Below are 18,236 nucleotides of genomic sequence, written 5' to 3'. Positions count from 1 at the left end.
ATGGAAACAGCAATAGAGAATCCTTCTACATCTGAATGTGATGGTACTGCTGGGTTTCCACCCGGGACTTGCATGACTGACAGTAGTGAAATCCGAGAGGAAGCTACTAACATCATGATGGAAGCCATGCACACTGTCAGGGATTGAGGACCTTCATTGCTCCCCCAAATGCCAGCAGTGTAATGGGCAATTTAACAAAACTACAAATCTTAGAAATTATAACTGTGGACAGAATAGCTATGGAAGGGACAGCTCCAAGTTAAAACAAATGTCAACTGGAAAAAGATAACTTTCAATGCGGTAAGGAACATTTGTTAAGAACGAGCTTGGGCTTTTCTCACTAGAGCGAAGGAGGATGAAAGGTCACTTGCTAGAGGTGTGCGAGATGAAAGAAGGCATAGAGTGATTAGGCAGCCAGAGACATTTTCCCAAGTTAGAAATAACTAATAAAGTGGCGCATAATTTTAAGGGGATCGAAGGAAAGTATAGGGAGACGTCAGAGATAAGTTCTTTACACAGAGAATGGTGGGTGCATGGAACAACCTGTAGGGGCGGTGGTAGAAGCAGATATATTAGGGGCATTTAAGAAATTCTTAGATAGGCACATGGATGACAGAGAAATTGAGGGCTATGAAGGATCTTAAGAGTAGGTTAAAAGGTTGGCACAACATTGTAAGCTAAACGGCCTGTACTGTGTTCTTGCCCAGGTTAATCTAAGTACATGAATGAGATAAAATTTGCTAAATAAAGGAGAGAGGGCAGGAGAGCCTAGAGAGGCTACTCCCTGGAGTAATGGAAGTTACAGGGGATGTACCGAGGTATGTGAAGAGCTTGGAGCATTAAGGCAGACTATAGGTTAGATCAGAGGTGAATAAAACCAGAGGATGTAGGGTTTAGGGTAAAGGGGAAGAGATTCCAAGGAGGACCTTCTTGACCCAAAAGATCGAAGCCACAAATTTGATTGGAAGTCAAGGCCCAATGGGTGGAGCTCCAAGGCTGCAATTCTGTGAGAGTTAGTTTTGGGCACAATGTCTGCAAAGGCTGAAGGCCAAGGCAGCCAGTTCTGGGGTTGGAGGGAGGGAGAGGGAGAGGGAGGGGGAGAGAGAGAGAGAGAGAGAGTGAGAGAGAGAGAGTGTGTGTGTGTGTGTGTGTGAGAGATGCAGCTTGTTTTGCTGCTGTTACTTTGTAGCTCAGTATATTCAGTTTTGTTTTACTCTGTGTCGTTCAACCAAACATGGAGGGCATGTTAGGTTGGCACTGGAACATGTGGCGACCACTAACAGGCTGCCCCCAGCACATCTTTAGGTTGTGTTGGTTGTTAATGCAAACAATGCATTTCACTGTATGTTTCCATGTACTTTATACATGATAACTAAATCTAAGTCTGAAGTATGAAATCTGAATCTGATGTTCACAGAGAGTGATGAGTACCCTGAGACAGGAGTTGTAGCCAGATCTCTGGCGGCATTTAAGAAATGGCTAGATGGGAAATGGTCAAGTGTCTGAATCACTTCAGCATTGGATGCTGGGTGATGGGGTTAATACGGAGAGGTACCTACTGAATGGTGTGGACAAGCTGGGCCAAAAGGCCTATTTCCATAATTGTATATTGCTGTGATCCCAAAATGGAACGAACCATATTGCTCATACACAAATCCACTATAGACTCAATGGGCTGAATGGCCTCCTTCCATTCACTAACCACTGAGTTTCCACTGACCTACTAATCAACTCGCTTTCAAGAACTCGACAATTTATGTTCTCGATATTTATTACTTATTTATTTATTATCCATTTTTCCCTTTTTTTTATATTTGCACAATTTGTTGCCATATGCACATTGGTTGTTTGTCCATCTTTGTCGTGTGCAGTTTTTCATTGATTCTGTTGTTTCTTTGAATGCCCACAAAAAAATGAATCTCAGGGTGACATACATGTACTTGGAACTTTTTGAATTTTGAACTTTTGAGATTTTGAGGGAGAGGTGGAGAGGGAGAGGAGCAGAGACACCATCAATGAAGCATAAACATTCTGAAAAGTAATCATTTATGAAAACAGTTACTTCACAACTCTGTGTGCTGTTAATTACTTTTACCATTGTCTATATCCTCATAATTCCACACTTCGATGCAACCTACCTCCATTATCAGTCCTCTTGAGAGCACCATCTTTGTGGGGACAGAGTTCACATCGCTGGAAACAAAGGGAACGGATTTATTGTTTATCACTTCAGTTGTAAGCCAGCTTCCAATCAAGGCAGGTGACCAAGCTTTAGCCTCAGTTAAACACAGAAAACAATCACTACAATAGGAGGTAATTAAGAAACCCACACAAAGGATTGGGGAATTAATTGTGGATTTCATAAAGGGGAACCCACACCAGTCCTCATCATGGGATCAGCAGTGGAAAAGATGAGCAGCTTCAAGTTCCTGGGTGTCAACATCTCTGAAGATCAATGCTGGGCCCAACATACTGATGCGATTACAAAGAAGGTATGACAGCAGCTATATTTCACTAGGAATATGAGGAGATTTGGAATGTCACCAAATATTAGCAAATTTCTACAGATGTACCATGGAGAGCATTCTAACTGGCTGCATCGCTGTTGCAAATACAGCCAGCTCTATCATGGGCACAAGCCTCTCAAGCATCAAGGACAACTTCCAAATACAATGCCTTAAAAAGGCAACAACCATCATTAATGACTCCCATCATTTAGAACATGCTCTCTTCTTATTACCGCCATCAGAGAGAAGGTACAGGAGCCTGAAGACATCAACTCAACATTTTAGGAAAAACTTCTTCAATAAGGCGATGAGCAGTAACTGATAAAGTGGGACAGTTTCCCTGGTATCCAGTGATGGATGAATAGAAATTCCCTACAAGTGAACATTGACAAGATTGAAAGCATCTGCTTGGATGTGTTGATGTATCCTTATGGGATGTGGCTGTGATTTGCTGAACCATTCACAAGACCATAAGATATAGGAGAAGAATTAGGCCATTTGAGAAGGCATATCCCAAATGGTGATGGTCCTTAGTGAACTTCCAACCCAGCAGTTGGGAGGATGCAAAGCCTCCCATTGCTATTGTCTGAGGAGAGGAAGATCTCTCCTCGTGTCTAGGCCACTCCCTCAACCATGAGCCTAAAAATCATTCTGCTTCTTAATAGGTGGTGATAGCGGTACAGGAGATTCAGTTTGTAGATTGGTAATTGAGAGACTAAAATTCAAATCTCACCTTGCTTTAAGAATGTAGAATGAGGAAACAACAATAACTTATCTTCCAATGATAACCAGAAAAACCACCAGTTTGTTGTCAAAAGCCCACAGAACAGAGAACAGTTTAGAACAGAGAACAGAGAGCACAGAAACAGACTCCTTCATCAATGACGTTGTGCTGAACACAATGCCGAATTAACCTAAATCTCTTTGGCTCAAACATGATCTATATCCCTTCACAAATACAAAAGATTCTGCAGATGCTGGAAATGTAGAGTAACACACACAAAATGCTGGAGGAACTCAGCAGGTCAGGTAGCATCTATGGAAAGGAATAAACAGTTGACGTTTTGGGCTGAGACCCTTTCTAGTCCTGATGAAGTAAGGGGGAAGGCTGCAGAATAAGGAAGTGGGGGAAGGGGAAGAAGTACAAGCCAGAAGGTGATAGGGAAAACCAGGTGAGTGGGGAGGTTGAAGGGTAGGGGAGGGGGATAAAGTGAGAAGCTAGAAGTGATAGTTGGTAAAGGTAAAGGGCTGAAGAAGAAAGAATGCTGTCAGGTTGTGTTGCTCCTCCAAGCTGAGAATAGTCTCATCATAGCAGTAGAGGAGGCCATGGACTGACATGTCGGAATGGGAATGGGCAGTTGAATTAAAATGGTTGGCCACCAGGAAATCCTGCTTGTTGTAGACAAGAGCAAGGGTGCTCGACAAAACGGTCCCCAAATCTACATCAGGTCTCACAAAGGAGGACACATAGGGACACCAGATACAGTAGACAACTTCAACAGACTCATAGGTGAAATGTTGCCTCACCTGGAAGGACTGTTCCGGACCTTGAATAGTGGTGAGGGAGGAGGTGAATGGATGGGTGTAGTACTTCTTCCACATGCAAGGATTAGTACCAGGAGGGAGATCAGTGGAGGGGGATGAATGAACAAGAGAATCATGGAGGGAAAGATCCATGCAGAAAGCAGAGAGTGGAAGTGGCGGGGGGGTGGGGGGGTTAAACATGTGTTTGGTGGTCGGATCTGTAGAGTACGATGTGCTGAATGCGGAAACTTCTGGGGTGATAGGCAAGGACAAGAGGACCTCTATCCCTGCTACAACAACAGCAAGCTGGATTGAGGGCAGATATCTGGGAAATGGAGGACATGTGGGTGAGGGCGGCATCAATGGTAGAGGAAAGAAAACCCATTCTTTTTCTTCAAAGCAATACTACAAAACACAATGTACTAGAGTGGCAATGCATGGAGGATGAAAGGTGCTGAGGGGCTGAGGAGAGGAGTGGCTGATGTGGATATAATGGTGGTGGGTGTGTTAATGGGTGGAGGTGTTGATCAGTTTGGGGGAAGTAACTGTTTCTGAGTCTAATAGTCCTGACACAGAAACTACAAGCCTCTTCCCTGATGGGTATGCAACAAACAGTCCATAAAAGCAGGGTATTACATTGCTGGCCTTCTTCTGGCACCTTTCTATATATATACAGTCAGTGGCAACTTTATTAAGTACCTCCTGTATCTAATAAAGTGGCCACTGAGTGTATGTTCATGGTCTTCTGCTGCTGTAGCCCATCCACTTCAAGGTTCAATGTGTTGCACATTCAGAAATGCTCTTTTGCACACCACTATTGTAACAAATGGTTATTTGATCCAGTCTGGCCATTCTCCTTTGACCACTCTCATTAACAAGGTGTTTCCACCAACAGAACTGCTGCTCACTGGATGTTTTTCTGGTTTACACACCATTCTCTGTAAACTCTAGAAGTTGTTCGGTGTGAAAATCCCTGGATTTCAGCAGTTTCTGAGATACTCAAACCACCCCGTCTTGCACCAACAACCATGGTCAAAGTCACTTAGATTACATTTCTTCCCCATTCTGATGTTTGGTCTGAACAACAATTGAACATTTTGACCACATCTGCATGTTTTTATGCATTGAGTTGCTACTACAGGATTGGCTAATTAGATATTTAACAAGGCATACAGGTGTACCTAATAAAGTGGCCACTGAATGTATATGACCTTAATGGCTGATAGGTTGGTGCTGGTGATGCATTGGACTGTTTTTTGGGCATCCACATTAAATTCACTGTCTAATGGTGCTTGCTCCAACAGAACTTGGAACCACCCGGGTGGTAAAGAGGTCTGAACTGGCACAGGTCTGAAATGGAGATCGAAACTGCCCATGCTGATCTGTAATGGGATCATGCCTGTGAATCGCCCACCCTAATGCTTTTCAAATCATTGCCAGGCACTTCAATTAAACCTGCCTGAAGAAATCTCTGCCGTATTGTTATCAACATGTCTCCTGCAATACCAGGGGCCCCAACACACTATCATAAGGAATGCCTACCGTTCCAACCCTCAAAGACATTTTGGGAAATCTGATCATCTGACTGACCTTCTCCTACCTGCATACAGGTAGAGGATAAAGAGCAAGGTTCCAGAAGCAAGGACAACAGAGGTGGTTGCAGGAGGCAAAGAAGCAGCTACAAGATTGCTTTGAGTTAGTGGACTGGGCCACATTCAAGGACTCAGAGGATCTGAACGAATATACCAGTTGTCACGGACTTTATAAAGTCAGTCGTAGATGAGTGTGTCCCCACAAAATCATTTAGTGTTTACCCCAACCAGAAGCCTTGGATGAACCAATAAATCTGCAATTTGCTGAGAGCCATCAGTAGCGTTCAGGTCTGGTAACCAAGTAAAATACAAGAAAGCCATTTTACATGCAAAGTGGAAATTCTGGACCAAACTTGAATCATTGAAGGATGCTCAGAAGCTGTGGCAGGGCATGAATACTATCACCTACTACATAGTAAAACCAAGTGACATACATGACGACAAGGTTTTGCTCCCAGATGAGCTCAATGTCTTTTATACTTGCTTTGACCAACAGAACATGGAGGCACCTTCACAAACTTTCACAGCCCCACAACGCTATGATTTCAGTTTCTGATGTTGATGTGAAAGCATCCTTCTGGAGGATGAACCCACGGAGAGCATCTGGCCCAGACAGTGAACATGCCAGAGTACTGAAGACCTGTGCTGATCAACTAGCTGGAGCATTCACTGGTATTTTTAACTCTCAAGCAGACCTCAGATGCTCAAGAAAAATGTGAATACTGTTCTGTGAGGTTGGCGATGACACATATCAACTACTGCATGAGGAGCAACTTGGATTTGTCTCTAATTTGCCAACTGTCACAACAGGTGCCATTTCAATGGCTCTTAACTCCATCTTGGAACATATGGACAGTGAAGATGCATACATCAAGATGCTCTTCATTGACTACAGCTCTGCATTCAATACTATCACCCCCTCAAAGCTAATCAATAAATTCAAGACCTGGGCCTCAACACCTCCTTGTGCAACTGGATCCTCTATTTCTTCACTTGCAGACCCCAGTCAGTTCAGATTAACAACATCTCCTCCACAATCACCATCAGCACAGGTGCATCACAAGGCTGTGTGCTTAGCCCCTGCTCTACTCACTTTACATTTATGACTGTGAGACAAAGCAGTTCTCCAATGGCATATTTAAATTTGCTGATGACCTACTGTCGTAGGCTGATTCAAAGGTGGTGACAAATCAGCATATAGGAGGGAGATTGAAAATCTGGCTGAGTGGTGCCACAACAACCTCTTACTCAATGTCAGCAAGACCAAGGAGCTGATTATTGACCAGGAGGAGGAAACCAAGGTCTATGAGCCAGTCCTCACTGGGGGATCAGAGGTGGAGAGGGTCAGCAACTTTTAATTCCTCAGCGTTACCAGTTCAGTGGATCTGTCCTGAGTCCAGCAGGCAGGTGCCAGAAGAAAGGCGGCATGGCTACACCTCTACTTCCTTAGAAACTTGTGAAGGTTTGGTGTATCATCTGAAACTTTGACAAACTCTTATTGATGTGCAGTGGAGGGTATACTGACTGGTTGCATCATGGCCTGGTATGGAAACACGAATGCTTTTGAATGGAAAATCCTACAAAAAGTGATGAATACAGCCCAGTCCATCAAAGACAAAGACCTCCGCACCATTGAGCACATCTACAAAGGGCGCTGTCACTGGAAAGCAGCATCCATCATCTAGGACCCCACCACCCCACCATCCAGACCATGCTCTCTTCTCACTGCTGCCATCAGGAAGGTGATACAGGAGCCTCAGGACCCACACCACCAGGTTCAGGAACAGTTATTACCCCTCATCCAGGCTCTTAAACCAAAGGGGATAACTACACTCAACTTCACTAGCCCCATCATTGAAATGTTCCCACATTCTATGGATTGACTTTCAAAGGACTCTTCATCTCATGTTCTCAATATTTATTTTTTTTGTGTTTGCACAGCTTGTTGTCTTTTGCACACTGGTTGTTATCCGCTACTTTCTACAAAATGCAGGAGGAAATTTGCAGTCAGGCACCACCACCAGTCAATGTTTCAGGCCAAGACCCTTCATCATGGGGAACAGCTGGAATAAGGAGGTGGGGGAAAGGGAAGGATTACAAGCTGGAAGGAGATAGGTGAAGCCAGGCGAGGGGGAAGGTAGAAGAATGGGAGTGGAGGGATGAAATCAGAAACTGGGAGGTGGTAGGTGGAAAAGGAAAAGGGCTTAAGTTAAAGGAATCTGATGGGATGTAGAGTAGACCATGGGGAAAAAGGGAAGGAGGAGGAGCACCAGAGTAGGTAGGTGATGAGAAGAATGTGGTAACAGGGGAGCCAGAATGGGGAATGGAAAAGAAAGAAAGGGAAGGGGGAGAAATGACCATAAATTGGATAAATCGATGTGCATTCTGTCAGTTTGGAGGCTACCCAGAGCTCCTCCAACCTGAGAATGACCTCATCGTGGTAGTGGACCTACATGTCAGAATGGGAATGGAAAATGGAATTAAAATGGCTGGCTAGCAGGATTTCCTGCCTGTTGCGATTGGGCAGGCTGCACTGCAGCCCTCTCCAGTGCTATTGAAATCCCTCTGCTCCAGGAGAAGCCAATGATTGGCAGCCTGAAGCAACTTGCTCTGATTTCCCTGGCAAAAGCTCCACAGCAGAGTTACATGCGAACAAAGTTATCTGACGCAGATATTGTGTTGTATGTCCAAGGCTGGATTGGTAACCAGAAGTGCCCAATCACGTTTACAAAGTAATACTATTTGACCTGGAAATTACCTCTATATTGTTCCACCATGGGAAAAAAAAAATCAATCTTCAGATGTATAACATAGAATTTTTTAAAAATCTGTGCTATAGAAATGAATTTCCAGTTTATTCTCTGGCTGTTGCGATAGTCCTAGAGATATACAGTAAAGGAAACAGGCCCTGTGGCCCAACAGGTCCATCTCAACCATCTTTTCAAAGTTTAAGGTAAGTTTATTATCAAAGTATGTACATGATTATTTATTTATTGAGATACAATGTGGAATAGGCCCTTCTGGCCCTTCGAGCTGCGCCGCCAAGCAATCTCCCGATTTAACCCTAGCCTAATCAAAGGACAATTTACAAATGACCAATTAATCTACTAACCGATACGTCTTGGACTGTGGGAGGAAACAGCGCATTCCATGGGGAGGATGTGCAGGCTCCTTACAAACGACATTGGAATTGAATTCCCAACTCCGACAACCCGTGCTGTAATTGCATCACACTAACAATGACACTACCTTGCATTTTTTGCAGGCATTTCCAGGGAAAGAAGAAATACAATTTACGAAAACTATACATAAACAAAGACTGACAAACAACCAATGTGCAAAAGACAAAACGTGCAAATAAAAATAATACCACGAACATAAGTTGAATTTCTACTAATCCTACATTAAAGCATTTTATTTTCTCCATGTTCCCATTAAAGCTCCCTGGATTCCAACACTTCCTGACACATTTGGGGGAATTTAACATCCCCTTGAATTCAGCTCTAGGAGGAGGGAGGAAATAGGACCTCCCAGAGGCACCTCAAACAAAAGCACTAAGAACCTGCAAACTCTAGACAGACAGCACCCAGATCAGATTAAACCTGGGTCCCTAGTATCATGAGGTAGTCCCTATTAGACCAGGCATCCTTTTATATGCCATGAACCCCACCATTTGGGAATCCCTATATTACACCATAAAACCATAAAACATAGGGGCAGAATTAGGCCATTCGACCTATCGAATCTGCTCCACCATTCCATCATGGCTGATTTATTATCCTTCTCAACTCCAATCTCCTGCCTTCTCCCCATAAATTTTGATGCTCTTACTAATCAAGAACCTATTAACACCCACATTAAATATACTCAATGGCAGACATCCCCCCCTGCAAAAACTCACTTCAGGGAGGTAGCACCATCAATTTGCAGGAGACTTCCGGGAGAGGTGGGATGTCTGCAATAGAGTAGCTCCTTAGCAGCTAGCCAGCTAGTTTAAATAACGTTCGCTATGCTAATGAATGAATGACACCTGTTAAACTCACCTCAACATGTCTTTTACAGTCTTAACCCGCCATGGGCAATAGAAAAGTCACTGTTGCAAACAGTACAGCGAGCAGCACTGTCATTATTTTTGACCCCTATTAGGCAGGGGTACACTTTAGTGTAGTCTGGGGTGACATACGTTTTATATTTTTTTGGAACACTCTGCCATGGTGCGTGCTCTCTCTCTCTCTCTCTCTCTCTCTCTCTCTCTCGCTCGCACTCTCTCTCACTTGCTTTCTCTCTCACGCTCTCTCTCTCGCTTGCTTTCTCTTGCGCTCTCTCTTGCTTTCTCTCGCTCGCTCTCAAAAAATTGATTTCCATGATATAACTTGCGGGCATCAGGGAGCCACTATTCATATGCGGGAGACTCCCAGAACTTCTGGGAGAGGTGGGATGTCTGCAATGGCTTGGCATCTACAGCTACCTGTGGCAACTTTCAGTAAGATGGCAACACGCTTGGTTGCAGAAGCCTCTCTGGGTCCAACAAATGGTGCAAGTGTGTGTCTTAAACATTTTTCTTGTGATCGAAAAATGCTATTGGGCTTTGGTAATATAAGGTACTGCAAGTCTGGTTCACTGGTGAAACCGACAGCGAGGGGGAGTTGCGAGGCCTCATTTGTTGCACGATCCAGTCCTTCAGGCTGCGGTATCACTTGCTATAGCCACCCAGCGGGGTGGCATCAGAGGCAGTGTGGGAGGGTACAGAGGTGTGGCAGGCGTGCTGGGTTAGGAGCTGGCCCTTCCTGATGCTGCTCTCCAGTGTCTGCTCCCTGGAAGACGAGTTGGACTACCTGTGGCTGACCCAGCATGAATAAAAATAATTTGCCTTCATCTGATGAACCAGTGTGAGATAAGGAACTGCTGTGCACATGTTCTTGCACAAACGTGGTTCCAGGACAATATTCCATGCACCATCAATCTTCATGCCATTCCACTCAGGGACTAATGTTTTTTTCTGACTGCATGTGTTATCATAACTACATGTTCTATGTGTGATTGTATGTACTGTATTTTGCACCTTGGGCTCGGAGGAATGCTGTTTCACTCAGCTGTATGAATGTATATGGGTAAAAAATCAATCAAACTTGAATTTGAACTTTAATTTAACCTTCAGCAATGAATTCTACAGATTCTTCATCCTCTGGCTAAAGAAATTCCTCCTTATCTCTATTCTAAAGGGACGTCCTTCTATTCTGAGATCCTAGACTCTCCCATTATTGGAAACATCCGCTCCATGTCCACTCTATCTAGGGCTTTTAATATTCAACAAGTTTTTGATAGTAGTCGAACTGCTGTGCTGCCGGTTTCTTCTTGTCATATTCAGGAGGCCAGCATTACTTTTGAAAAAGAAAATCATGATGTATTAAAATTTTAACCCAAGTATGAATTTAGACACATTGCTGGATGTGTCTGTCTCAGCTGCCAATTCTTGGCTGCAGCATAGCCATAAAGACATTCCAAATGCATTCCTTCAACAGAAGTATCTTGGGATATCGAGGATGGGGATATTAAGCAAATACTGAATTATGCTGGGACTTGAACACCGATGGACCGTGGACCAAGAATGTATTAGGATTATTGGCAAGTCCTCGGGCGACACCAAAGATCAAAGCCTGAAGGTCGATTGGAAATCCAGGAGTTGAGGTCTGATAGCTGAGGCCCTGGGTCTGTGAGGCTACTGGGGAAGTCAGAGGACCAATGTCTGCAAGTCCACTGGAGGGTGGAGGCCCAAAGGCAGCCTGTCCTGGAATTGGAGGACTATCTGCATGTGCGAATGGTGGGTGGGTAGGCAAGTGCAAGGAAGGAAAGGGACTTGTTTTGCTGCTGTTGTTGCTCATGTTGCTCTGCTGAACATGGTGGGCATGCTATGTTGGCACCAGAATATGCGATAACACTTGCAGGCTGCCCCCAGCACACCCTTAGTTATGTTGGTTGTTAAAACAAATGATCCATTTTACAATATATTTCAACGTACATCTGATAAATAGATGAATCTGGTGGGTATGCTATGTTGGCACTGGAATGTTTGGCGATACTTGCAGGCTGTTCCCTGCACATCATTAGACTGTAGCGGTTCTTAACGCAAATGAACCTTTTCACTGTATGTTTCAATGTACACGTGATAAATAAATGAATCTGAATCTGTGAAGCATTCCTTGGCCAAATAACTAGCTAAGTCCTGTTATTTTCTCTCTCATATGAACAAGCATATTTGGCCTGCCGAGCTGCAACTTGGCAGAGGTTCACAGTTAGCTTGCTTCCACTCCAGTTCTGGGCTGGCCAATGTGAAATGTGCAGGCTCTATCACAAAGAGATGTTTGTTCGGATGACAGGGTGCCAGAGAAGGAAACAGAGACAACTATATAAATCCAAAGTCATAAATTTAACAAACTCCAGTCAGGAGGTACTGGCAAGCTGCCAAGGAGGAAAGGTCTTTTTTAGTCTACTTGATTGGACCTATCAGATTATCACTGGCAAAAAGCCTTGCAGTTTAAAACTACAAAGGATACAGCTTTGCAATGGCTCCTTTTTATTATTAGCACAGCAGCATATTGATTAGCACAACTCTATTACAGTGCCAGTGACCCAGGTTCAATTCCCACCACTGTCTGTAAGGAGATTGTACATTCTTCCCATGACTGCGTGGGTTTCCTCCAGGTGCTCTGGTTTCCACCCACATTGCAAAGACATACAGCTTGCTCGGTTAATTGGTTACATGGGTGTAATTAGGCAGAATAAGCTAATTGGGGTGGAAGGGTTTATATCTCTAAATATATAAAATAAATAACATTTGCTACTAACCAGGCAGTTCCCTCAGGGCGGCGGGGGGGGGGGGGGTGACTTAGTTCAATACCTGTTCTGTGGACCCTCAGACACTACCACAGATGGTGTTTAACAGGGTACCTCCCATCTAGGCCACCTCCTCACCCTGACAAGCATCTCCATTCCCACTAGTGACAGAGCCCACAGATATCAAAGTGCCCTTAGCAGCCAACCCAGAAGCCACAGAACTGGAGTGGAGTGAGAACTGGACTAACTAAAACAGTAAGAAGCAACAGCCAAGTACAAGGAGATCATTCAATCCCTTGAGTTTCTCTATCATCTTCTTGGTTAGGGCTGATCTCTACCTGCATTTGCTTCATCTTCTTTGGTGCCAACCCTAACAAGAAAGACTCCACGGCTTTATTAGGGGAAGATAGAACCTTTAAAATTTCTCCAATGTTTGTGTCTCAAAGTTTTTCCCTGTTTTTGTCCAGAATGGTTTCACCTGAATTTAATATTATAGGCTGGAACAATCAATTATATGTTTACATTTACAAGGAGGACTGCCACATGAAAGCAGCATTCCTTATCAAAGAACCCCACCACCCAGGCCATGCCCTGTTCTTGCTACTACTATCAAGTAGGAGGTACCAAAGCCTTATGTCTCACACTACCACATTCAGGAACAGTTACTACCCTTCAACCATCAGGCTCCTGAACCAGCATGGATAACTGAAATAACCCTTACTCTGGGTGGAGATATGTCTCTACCAAAGGAGGTGTAAGGCGCTCCTTCCCTCCGCTAGCGTGCAAATCACCCTTAGGCAAGGTGTAGCACCTGCTTACCCACATTCCCACCCCCCAACTGATCAAGATCATATGAAGCCATGGGAGTAGTTGGTGGATGGTGCATATCACAAGTCCTGGTTATGCAACCCTGATGCCAGGCAGACAATCTCTGAAGAGTATCGATAAAGGCTGGGGTTATCGTCTTGTAAAAACGCTGCCCAGAAGACCACTTCTGTAGAAAAATTTGCTCAGAACAATCTGGTCATGGAAAGATCATTATCGCCCACGTCACACAACAGGGCACGTAACAAACGAATGAAATCTGAACTGATTCTACGACCTACAGACTAATTTTTAAGGATTCTTACATCTTATGTTCGCAATATTATTTTTTACTTGCACAGTCTGCCTTCTTTTGCACGCTAGTTGTTTGTCACTTACAGCTTTTTGTAAATTTGATTGTATTTCTTTTTTCCTTGTAAATACCCAAAAAATGAATCTCAAGGTAGTATATGGTAGCATACATGTACATTGATAATAAATTAATTTTGACTTTGAACACTGCATCTAAGGCTTGGAAACATGAAGATGAATAAGGGAAATGTTGCAATGGAAAGTCATTACATATTCTTCCCCTTTTCTCTGACCTTAGGTAAACTCCTGCTTTATTGAGCTTGAATTCAATGCCAAATCTTCGAACAAATTCTTGCTTTCCAAATCCCTTAATACACCAAGTACTACCCATGGCTCCCAATCAAACAAAAAGCCAAAAAGCAGCATATTTCAATTTCAGAAGGCAACATGAGGCAGCTATGACATTTGCACATTTAAAAGTGAATGCCTCAAGGCTAACTTCTACCCTGTAATGTTAAATTCAGGTGAAGCCATTCTCGACTAGGAAACACTTGGAGACACAAATGTTGGAAAGCCATGGAGTTTTTTTAGTTGGGGTTGGCACCAAAGAAGATGGAGCAAATGCAGGGAAGTGGAGATGAGGTAGACATCAGTCATGATCCCAAAGAACTCCTTGTACAGTCAGAGCTGTTGCTTCTGACTGTCTGCTGGGCTTCATTCCAGTTCTGTGGCTTCTGAGGTGGCTGCTGAGGGCATTGTGATATTTACGGCCTGTCACTAGTGGGTCTGGAGATACTTACTGGGGTGAGGGGGTAGCCTAAATGGGAGGTGCCACATTCCTTCTGCTATTTTCTTGGGATGACACACATTGCCAAAGATATGCAAGGATCTCAATGCTTTCTTAGATTCTCCTTCTCCATTTTGATTGGTTGGAAGTGATATATTCTCCAGGAGTTAATGAGGATGTTACGTTGTCTACCCACACCTCACCCCGCCCCCCGCCATGAAGCAGGAGGTGGGAATACCCTTCATGCATTCACTCTGATGTAGTAATCTCTTGGTACTTCTTTTGTAACAGTGGAGAGCATTTGACTGGTTGATGCACCATCTGGGATTGAGGTGCCAATGAGATAAAAGCCCATGGTATTACAGGAAAGATGCCAGCATGGATAGAAGATTGGTTGACTGGCAAGAGGCAAAGAGTGGCAATAAAGGGGGCCTTTTATAGTTAGCTGCTGATGACTCATGGTGTTTTGCAGGCGTCAGTGTTGGGACTGCTTCTTTTAATGTTATGCGTCAATGATTTGGATGATAGAATTGATGGCTTTGTGAACAAGTTTGCAGATGACACAAAGACAGGTGGAGGGGCAGGTAATGTTGAGGAAGCAGAGAGTCTGCTGAAGGACTTTGACAGATTGGGAGAATGGGCAAATAGCAGATGGAATATAGTGTAGTGCATAGTCAAGCACTTTAGAAGAAGGAATATAGGCTTAGACTATTTTCTAAACAGAGAGAAGATTTTAAATATCAGAGATGCAAAAGGACTTGGGAGTCCTTGGGGAGGAATCCCAATAGGTTAACTTGCAGGTTGAGTCATTGGTACGAAAGGCAAAAGCAAAGGCAATTTGCTTTTGCAGGATATAATGTTGAGGACTTATAAAGATTGATTAGACCATACTTGGAGTATTGTCAGCAGATTTCGGTCCCTTATCTCAGAAAAGACCATAAGACAAAGGAGCAGAAGTCAGCCATTTGGTCCATCGAGTCTGCTCCACCATTTTATCATGAGCTGATCCATTCTCCTATTTAGTCCCACTCCCCCGCCTTCTCACCATAGATAGATAGATAGATAGATATACTTTATTAATCCCGAGGGAAATTTGGTTTCGTTACAGCTGCAGGCATAGCCGCAGGAACATCTGCAGGCATTCTGACCTCTGCAAGGGACTGGCAGCTGTTGGTGGACCTCGAAGGGCAGCTGAAGTTCCCCAACCATATCGCAGCCACCACCCTGCGACCAGACATTGTCCTATTGTCTGAGTCTACTAAGCAAGTGGTGCTGCTGGAGCTGACAGTCCCATGGGAAGATCGCTTGGAAGAGGCCTTTGAAAGGAAGCTCTCCAAGTATGCAGCACTGGACAGCAACTGACAGCAGGCTGGATGGAGAGCGAGGTGTCTCCCAGTGGAGGTTGGTTGTAGGGGATTCGTAGCCCGTTCCTTAGTTAGAGCCTTCAGCATTTTGGGCATCGAGGGAGAGAGGAAGAGGAGAGTCATCCACAGTACCACTGATGCAGCAGAGAGGGCCTCAAGGTGGCTGGGGCTCAAAAGAGGGGAGCCATGGAATCCTAAGTAGCTAGCCATCTGGACACAAGTTGGGGTCTGATCAGCCCCGGCTGCGTCACCTGGAGGAGGTTGTATGATGTTAAAAGACCCGAAACACCCGATGATTCCAGGAACATCACTGAAGATATGTCCAGAAACATCAATAGATGTATGTACACAGCATTAATCCCCAGGGAAATTTGGTTTCGTTACAGCCGCACCAACCAAGAATAGAGCGTAAATATAGCAATACAAAAACCACCAACAATCAAACAGCAACATGCAAACTATGCCAGATGGAAAATAAGTCCAGGACCAGTCTATTGGCTCAGGGTGTCTGACCTTCCACAGGAGGAGCTGCAAGTTCGATGGCCACAGGCAGGAACGACCTCCCGTGCCGCCAGGTGTTGTATCACGGTGGAGTGTGGCCGAAGTCCAACAGTAAAAAGTTCAATATCCAGTCTGCAAATACGTTCCTCGATCGTAATATGCCCCGGATTGCACCATCTGTTGTTAACCTTTGATGCCCTGGCTACTCAGATACCTATCAATCTCTGCCTTAAATACACCCAATGACTTGGCCTCCACTACTGCCTGTGGCAACAAATTCCATAGATTCACCACCCTCTGACTAAAAAAATTTCTTCGCATCTCTATTCTGAATGGGTGCCCTTCAATCCTCAAGTCATGCCCTCTCGTACTAGACTCCCCCATCATGGGAAACAACTTTGCCACATCCACTCTGTCCATGCCTTTCAACATTCGAAATGTTTCTATGAGGTCTCCCCTCATTCTTCTAAACTCCAAGGAATACAGTCCAAGAGCGGACAAACGTTCCTCATATGTTAACCCTCCCATTCCCGGAATCATTCTAGTGAATCTTCTCTGTACCCTCTCCAATGTCAGCACATCTTTTCTTAAATAAGGAGACCAAAACTGCCCACAGTACTCCAAGTGAGGTCTCACCAGTGCCTTATAGAGCCTCAACATCACATCCCTGCTCCTATACTCTATTCCTCTAGAAATGAATGCCAACATTGCATTTGCCTTCTTCACCACCGACTCAACCTGGAGGTTAACCTTAAGGGTATCCTGCACGAGGACTCCCAAGTCCCATTGCATCTCAGAACTTTGAACTCTCTCCCCATTTAAATAGTCTGCCCGTTTATTTCTTCTGCCAAAGTGTATAACCATACACTTTCCATCATTGTATTTCATTTGCCACTTCTTTGCCCATTCTCCCAATCTATCCAAGTCTCTCTGCAGACTCTCCGTTTCCTCAGCACTACCGGCCCCTCACCTATCTTCGTATCATCAGCAAACTTAGCCACAAAGCCATCTATTCCATAATCCAAATTGTTGATGTACAACGTAAAAAGAAGCGGCCCCAACACTGATCCCTGTGGAACACCACTGGTAACCGGCAGCCAACCAGAATAAGATCCCTTTATTCCCATTCTCTGTTTCCTGCCAATCAGCCAATGCTCTATCCACGTATGTAACTTTCCCGTAATTCCATGGGCTCTTATCTTGTTAAGTAGCCTCATGTGTGGCACCTTGTCAAAGGCCTTCTGAAAATCCAAATATACAACATCCACTGCATCTCCCTTGTCTAGCCTACTTGTAATTTCCTCAAAAAATTGCAATAGGTTTGTCAGGCAGGATTTTCCTTTAAGGAAACCATGCTGAGTTCTGCCTATCTTGTCATATGCCTCCAGGTACTCCGTAACCTCATCCTTGACAATCAACTCCAACAACTTCCCAACCACAGATGTCAAGTTAACAGGTCTATAATTTCCTTTTTGCTTCCTTGCCCCCTTCTTAAATAACGGAGTGACATTTGCAATCTTCCAGTCCTCCGGAACCATGCCAGAATCTATCGACTTTTGAAAGATCATCGCTAGTGCCTCCGCAATCTCCACAGCTACTTCCTTCAGAACACGAGGGTGCATTACATCTGGTCTGGGAGATTTATCTACCTTTAGACTATTCAGCTTCCTGAGTACCTTCTCTGTCATAATTGTGACTGCGCACACTTCTCCTCCCTGACACCCTTGAGTGTCCGGTATACTGCTGATGTCTTCCTCAGTGAAGACTGATGCAAAATACTCATTCAGTTCCTCCGCCATCTCCTCATCTCCCATTACAATTTCTCCAGCATCATTTTCTATCGGTCCTATATCTACTCTCACCTGTCTTTTACTCTTTATATACTTGAAAAAGCTTTTAGTATCCTCTTTGATATTATTTGCTAGCTTCCTTTCATAGTTCATCTTTTCCCTCTTAATGACCTTCTTAGTTTCTTTTTGTAAGCTTTTAAAAACTTCCCAATCCTCTGTCT

At 44.2% G+C, this 18,236-nt stretch overlaps 1 protein-coding gene across 5 annotated transcripts in view; it reads right to left on the bottom strand.

The window, feature by feature from the left end:
* LOC134340414 (protein AF-10-like) overlaps positions 1-18,236 on the bottom strand; it is a 325,409-nt gene that overhangs the window by 267,781 nt on the left and 39,392 nt on the right. For all 5 annotated transcript variants that reach the window (XM_063037619.1, XM_063037621.1, XM_063037617.1 and 2 more), the window contains exon 3: positions 2,139-2,193. In XM_063037619.1, the coding sequence (XP_062893689.1) occupies positions 2,139-2,193 (55 nt within the window). The remainder of the gene's footprint in view (positions 1-2,138; positions 2,194-18,236) is intronic.

This window comes from Mobula hypostoma, chromosome X1, assembly GCF_963921235.1.
Source record: "Mobula hypostoma chromosome X1, sMobHyp1.1, whole genome shotgun sequence".
Classification (NCBI taxonomy): domain Eukaryota; kingdom Metazoa; phylum Chordata; class Chondrichthyes; order Myliobatiformes; family Myliobatidae; genus Mobula; species Mobula hypostoma.
This window is presented reverse-complemented; position numbering and strand designations above follow the sequence as displayed.